The following is a 7,390-nucleotide window of genomic DNA, read 5'->3' as shown; positions in this document are numbered from 1 at the left end:
ACGGCTACGCAGTCTTGCGGCAGCTACTCCCTTGAGACCCAGCCCCAGAAATATAACGGATTTGTAATTGCCAAAATAAAGGGCATTTTCTTTTGTAGCTGCTATATTTCCCCAAACTGTAGCATGAATGAGAAGCACCGATAGTAGTTGCAGGCGATTTTAATGAGTGGGCTACTGAATGGGGCTGCTCGGTAACAACATTAAGGGGGAGGAGTACTACTGGAGGCCTTTGGTAGTCTAGACCTAATGCTGCTAAATCGGGGCAATAAGAGTACCTTCGATAATGGCAGAGGCAGATCTACCATAGCCCTGACCTTTGCTGGTCCAACAATAGCTAGAACAGCACGATGGCATATGTCTGAGAAGTATACATATAGTGACCATAAGATGATCCTGTTCGAATTGAGTTCTACACAACGCTTTCAAATGAGAAAACACGTCGTAAGAGTACAAAAACAAGGCTGGAAAACCAGCAACTTAGACGAAGAAATGCATAATACGCCAACTATCAGTCGTGTGCGATGCTGCAATGCCTCGTAAATGCCGAGGAAATGGGAGAGCACCTAATAATTGGTGGAATGACGACATAGCGCATTTGAGAAGCGAATTCCTCAAACTGCGGAGAGAGCATCAGCGTAGAAGAAATAAACCAGACGGGGAACAGCTGTGGGCAAAAACTGCTATTTCTGGTAGGAACCAAAAAATATTGCGCAGTCGTGACTCTGGTCGTTAAAAGGTCGTTCAATTCGGCCAAATAGAACCAAATACTGATGGTACTTCGGAGTATGAATGTGTCGAATTATCTGATAAAGGCAATTGCTTCATTCTTTGATAACAGAACTCTATGGTATAATACAGACGTAGGCCCTAAAAGCTATAAGGTAACTGGAGGAGTTTCTCAAGGCTATGTACTAGGCCATCCAGGAGGATTATAGAGTGCTACGCGTTGAAGAGCACGAACAAGAAGGCATTGTTGGGTATGCAGATGACCTAGCTGTGGTAGTCGTAGGGAAAACGCTAAAAGAGGTCTCGCGAAGGGTAGAGGACGCTGTGAAAAAAAAGAGGGAATTGCGAATTTAACTTTCCGTGCGTTGTAGCGTTTATTTCGCAGTGTGTCCTCCCTCCGCTGGCTAACGACTGATTTCTGAAATCGAACCAGTCATTAACGCAGCGGCAAATTCGGCGAAGGACACATACAAATTAGCGCTAATTCTATATATGCGCGTTTGTACATATGTACGCGAACAAGAAACAACGAAATAGGAACTCTGCATTGACCGTTACCTATTGTGCGGACATACTAGTTATGTACAAACACGCATACACAGAATTAGCGGGAATCAAATACATAAAGTATATAGTACACCAAATATTTTTACAACTAATCAAGGGTTCCCAACGTTTTACAAGTAATCAGGGGTTCCCAATATTTTTACAACTAATCAGGGGTTCACAACATTCCCGCCTCCGTGAATCAACCCGATTCACCATCATCAACGTCCAGAACTGCCAATTTGGAGACGGCACGGCGCTTTAATCCACTCGAAGTGCGTACGTCAGCTCGTCTGACCTCACCATCCGCTCCTGCATACAAACGTTCCACCTTGCCTCGACACCAGTCCCGACGAGATATATTTGGGTCGCATATGAAGACGAGGTCATCTATCTGCAGAGGTTTTGTTCTTTGGCACCACTTCACCCGGCGTGTCAATGTCGGAAGGTATTCCGCTATCCATCGTTTCCAAAAATGGTCTCTTAGTTGTCGAGCAAGACGCCACTGTTGTCGAAGAAAGCATTTGGTTTCCAGAACTTCGCTGGCAATCGGAGTTCGCGGTGTGTTGGCTTCTAGATTTTGATGATGCATTTTGACGTGGTAGTGCATGGCGACCAGATTTGAGAAACAATGCTTTGGCGGTAGTATGATAGGGCGTCTCGCGCTTATTGGGAGCCAGCTGGCAGCTTCTATGCGTCCTCGTACACGAAGAACACCATCTTCGTCTATATACGGCGAAAGTTGAATGAGCGAACTGGTGCGTGGCAGGTTGCGACCGCTTTCGATGTGCTGAAACTCTTCGGCGTATTCACCGCGTTGAACGAGGCGGCACAAACAAAGCTTAGCAGTCTCAACTTCTTTGGCAGTCAACCCATAGCCTCGGTCTGGCGGTTTACGGCGGCGGCAAACGTCAATGAATCGCAGGACCCATGCTGTCGTTCTCACCAGTTTACTGAATGTAGAGAATCGGTTATAGTCTAGAAACGTGCAGCTTACGATTGCAAGGGCGAATTTAGGACGTAGTTCCTTGTCAGCTTCCTCATGATGATTGCATGTAGAGCTCTCTGTCGGCCAATACTGCTCTTCTCGTAACAAAAATGGTGGGCCGCAGGACCAACGGGCGGACGAGCTGAAGTCGACAAAGTTATTAGCTCGAGTAGCCTCATCAGCGACATTGTGCTCGGTAGGTAGCCATCTCCAGTTTGCAGTAGTAGTTGTGGCTAATATCTCGGCGATCCGATGCTGCACAAATGGCTTATAGCGTCGATGTTCACTTCGAAGCCACTGGATCACTGTTTTGGAGTCACTCCAAATGACGCAGTCATCGATGTGCAAGGAGTGCTCCTCTCGTAGGCAATTCAGCAAACGCGTACCCAATACAGCTGCCTGAAGCTCCAATCGAGGGACCGTCAATGACTTCATCGGCGCGCATTTAGTTTTTGCAGATATAAATGCGACTTCAACCTCACCGGCGGCATTAGTTGACCTCCAGTAGGCTACCGCGGCAAAGGCATCCTCGCTGGCGTCGACGAAAACATGGAGCTGCAAAACTTCAGGTTTCCCATTTCGATAATAGTATCGAGGGACGGTATATTCGGCGACCATTGGCAGTTGTTTACGCCATCCTTCCCATGCGGTGTTTACGTTGTTTGGCAGTGGCTCGTCCCACCGGATGTCATTCTTCCACACTTCCCGCATGAGGATCTTAGCGCTCACTACAAAGTTGCTAAGAAAGCCCAGCGGGTCGAAGATCGACATGACCACACTGAGAAGTTCTCGCTTCGTCGGACGGCGCCCTCCGTCCAAAACGTTGGAATCTACGTTGTTGAATCTCAGTTTAAACCCAAAAGTGTCGGTTGATGCCTGCCAAAACAAACCGAGGACTCTGTCCACCAGTACTCCTTCTTTATTTGCTATTTGACGGATATTCCCGTCACCACTAAGTGCTTCTGTCACTCTTAATGAGTTTGACGCGAAATTACAAAGATCGAAACCGGCCATCTTATGTATTGCGCGAACTTGTTTCGTTATGTCAGCTGCTTCTTCCTCTGTGTCAAAGCTATCGACATAGTCATCGACATAATGGTAGTCCAGTATCGATTTCACGGCTCGGGTAGCACCCTTGACTTTGTTGCCATACTCCAACGCATTGATCGTCTTCACATAATTGGCGGCGCAAGGCGAACATGCCGCTCCAAAGGTCATTACGCGCATCTCATATACCTCGGGCTGTCTGGTAGTATCACCTTGGCGCCAAAGAAATCGTTGCGCACATCTGTCGTCACGTTGAACCAGCACCTGGTGAAACATCTCTTTGATGTCCCCACACACGCCCGTTGCTCCTTCCCGAAAGTGGAATAGTATAGCAGGCAAAGACCGATACTCTTGCGGACCCTTCATAAGCTGTGAATTAAGGGACACACCGTCCACCTCAGCAGCTGCGTCGAACACCATGCGTAACTTGCCTGGCTTATTTGGATTCTTCACGGCAAAATGAGGCAGGTACCATGTTCTATTGCAAGTTAAGGCGGCTTCTTCTGGCGACAGCTTTCGTGCGTAGTCTTTCATGACGTAAGAACTTATGATGCGGTTATATTCAGCGGCAAAGTCTGTATCGCGCCTCATTTTTGCTTCAACACCCGCTAATCTTTTCAAAGCCATAGAATAGCTGGCAGGTAGCTGTATGTCGGAACGTTTCCAGAGCAGACCAGTCTGGTACCTTCCTTCAACACGGCAGGTAGTAGACTTCAAGATTTCCCGAGCACGGACGTCAGCTTCACTCTCCATGATAGGTGCAGCTCGAACCCCAAAGCTTTCCGTCTCGAAGTATTCAGCAACCATATTATGTAGAGATTGATCAGTGTGGCAGTTAACGAATAAGCATGATGGCAATGATGGATCGGAGTTCATTGTTGGCCCAAATACAACCCATCCTAGCTCAGTATTCGCAGCGAATGGCCCACACTTGTTTAGCTGCATTGTAGTTGACGGCAAACCGAGGTGGCAGTGGTCGAGTCCGATTAGCAGCTTTGGCTTGACTTGTGCGTATGGTTCAACTGCCAGCTTATTCAATTGGCTTTCATGGCAACGCAAATCGGATTTATTCAGACTCTGAGAAGGCAGCTGCAAGTTTGAAACACCATAAACCCTTCGTAACTTATGTCTCTTTTGCATACCGGCACCACTCACGAGTAGATCTACCACCATGGCCGACTCCTGAGCGGCACGTCCTCCGAACCACTGTAGGTTCAAGCGTTCAGTCCGGCCACGTAAGCCGAGCTCTTCAATTAGTGTGCTATCAATCATTGTTATTGACGAACCTTCATCTAAAAGTGCGTACGTCTCAACGCGCTTTTGGTTCCCATACAGCACGACCGGCAGAATCCGAAATAATAACTTACTATTGTTATCTGTACTGCAACTAAGGACCGCTGCACCCGCATCACCTTGCTGTTCAATACGAGACGCTGGCTGCGTCCTCGTACTAATACCTGTATGTGTATCGGCAATGGAAGTACGTCGTTGGCGATCTCGAGGCCGCGGTGACTGGTTTGATGACCCATCGATTATTTTCCCAATATCGTGCAACAATTTATGATGCGACCGTTTGCACCCGTCAGTTGAACATAGTTTGCGCCGTTGGCAATTGCGCGACCCATGTCCAACGTTGAGACAAGAAAAACAAAGGTGACGTCGCTTCACTTCCTCCCACCTTTCCGGCACTGTAAGTTGACTAAACTGCGTACAATCGGCTGGCTTATGTTGGCCCTGGCAAATAGGGCAGGCTGAATGACGTTGAGATTCGGCAGCGTGCAACACAACCCGACGCTTCGAATCTTTCGCTGCTTCTCCATCGTAAACCGTGCAGATGACGTTGGCAAGTTGAGTGAGCCAATCGCTAAAATGCTGAACAGTTGCGTAAGGCTGTAAAGATGACGCAAAGACTGCCCATTCGATACGCTTGCTCATGGGTAACTTTCCGACGAGCTCATCGAGGAGTGTTGGATTCACTAAATACTGCTCTCCGCCACATGCAGAACGTAAAAATGCACAGACGTTGCTAATCTTCGTCGCAAATGGTATCAACTTTACCACTGAGCTTTCCGATATCGGGGCAATTTCTCGAACATGGGCTAGCTGGCTTCGAATTAATTGCTCTGGGCGACCGAATCGGAACTTAAGTTGCTCTATGATATTGGCCACGTTGTTTGGATGGATTAGTAGCGATTTAACAGCTTCTCGGGCTTCACCCTTTAAGCACTTCTGCAGGCGTAAGTTGTTCTCAAAGCGACTGTACCCATAGACAGTGGTTGACTCGGTGTAGGCAGTAAAAAATATCGGCCAGTCCTCTGGTTTCCCGCTAAACTCCGGCAAATCTTGCAATTGGCACCGTTGACGGAAGACTGCTAACAAATATGTCGCCCGGAGGCAAAGTCGAGCTGCTGTACGTCCCATTTGTTGAGGATGTGTAAATAAGCGGTGAGGAACGAGTAGCGGTGTACATCTGATAACGTGTAGCGTTCTGAGGCGGCGGCGGCTGCACCGTATGCACACAGGTAGCAGCACATGTTATTAACGGCGATTGCGGCTGAAGCAACTGGATCTGTGTCATCGGCAGGCTTGATGACGGCAAGGCAGATTCGTTGGCGGAACTGTCGCTGGGTGCACTGGCTATGCTTTGCGCATCAGCGCGCTGGGCTTCGTTGGTTAACTCGTGTTCCCTTATTTTGTCTTGGGCAACTTTCAGGCTACGTTCAAGCGCGGCGATGAGTTTTTGCATAGCCTGGAACATCACTTATTGGCGGGCGGCAGATGAAGCACGAGTGGTGACTCCCTCGGCAACGGGAGCACTTGGCAAATCCACTACACCGACGGCAGTGCCAGTATCCGACACCCTTTGCTGGTCGGCTACTGATGCAGGTGTAGTGGCCTTTGAAACTGGTGTCGCCATGCTTACCTAGGTCCTGGCTGGAACAAGTGGCGAACAAATGACTTCGAACGGACGTGCGAAATAAAGTTTTTGTGAAAAAAAAGAGGGAATTGCGAATTTAACTTTCCGTGCGTTGTAGCGTTTATTTCGCAGTGTGTCCTCCCTCCGCTGGCTAACGACTGATTTCTGAAATCGAACCAGTCATTAACGCAGCGGCAAATTCGGCGAAGGACACATACAAATTAGCGCTAATTCTATATATGCGCGTTTGTACATATGTACGCGAACAAGAAACAACGAAATAGGAACTCTGCATTGACCGTTACCTATTGTGCGGACATACTAGTTATGTACAAACACGCATACACAGAATTAGCGGGAATCAAATACATAAAGTATATAGTACACCAAATATTTTTACAACTAATCAAGGGTTCCCAACGTTTTACAAGTAATCAGGGGTTCCCAATATTTTTACAACTAATCAGGGGTTCACAACAGACGCCATCAATAAAATTAAGCAATGGTTGCAATCGTTGGATTAAGACTAGCAGACCATAAGACCGACGAAGTTTTAAGTAGTAAGTTTTAGACGAAAAGTAGAAAACCTTCAAATAAAGGTTGGTGGTCACAATATAACATCAACAGATACCATAAAATATTTAGACGAAATGATCGACAGAAGGCTCAGTTCTATAAACCATCTGGAATACGCAAGCTCCAAAGCTGCAAAATCCGGCGCAGCTTTATCGCGGCTGATGCCCAATGTGGGTGGACCAAGACAACAAATGAGAGCATTGTTAGCAAGCGTCTGCAACTCCATCCTGTTTTACGCTGTGGAAGTGGGGGGGTGACGTAGTGAAATATCCCAACTGCTTGATACAGGCTAAACGGGTGTACAGATTATGCAATGTCAGGATGACTAGAGATTATGGGACCATATCTGATGAAGCAGCAGGGGTAATAGTAGGCAAAATCCCCCTCGATATAAAGGTAAAATGCATGAAACAAAAATACCAGCATACAAAAAGCGCGTGGGTATCTGGTATCAAAGTCTCACTGAGGGACGCCCTACTGAGGATCGATTATACCGTTCTGCAAAACTGGCAGACCAAATGAAACGATAGTGGGAAGAACCACTTTCACTATGATCCCCGACACACAGAAACCCCGACGGAGAACATATG

The 7,390-nt window shown here is 47.4% G+C and overlaps 1 protein-coding gene across 1 annotated transcript; it reads right to left on the bottom strand.

The window, feature by feature from the left end:
* Positions 1 to 1,474: 1,474 nt before the first annotated feature.
* Positions 1,475 to 5,242, bottom strand: LOC128870189 (uncharacterized). Its single transcript, XM_054112783.1, has one exon. It carries the CDS (start codon positions 5,240 to 5,242, stop codon positions 1,475 to 1,477), a length of 3,768 nt encoding a protein of 1,255 aa, XP_053968758.1.
* Between the last annotated feature and the right edge of the window lie 2,148 nt (positions 5,243 to 7,390).

This window comes from Anastrepha ludens, chromosome X, assembly GCF_028408465.1.
Source record: "Anastrepha ludens isolate Willacy chromosome X, idAnaLude1.1, whole genome shotgun sequence".
Taxonomy (NCBI): domain Eukaryota; kingdom Metazoa; phylum Arthropoda; class Insecta; order Diptera; family Tephritidae; genus Anastrepha; species Anastrepha ludens.
The sequence above is the reverse complement of the archived record's forward strand: the minus strand, read 5'-3'. Positions and strand labels throughout refer to the sequence as shown.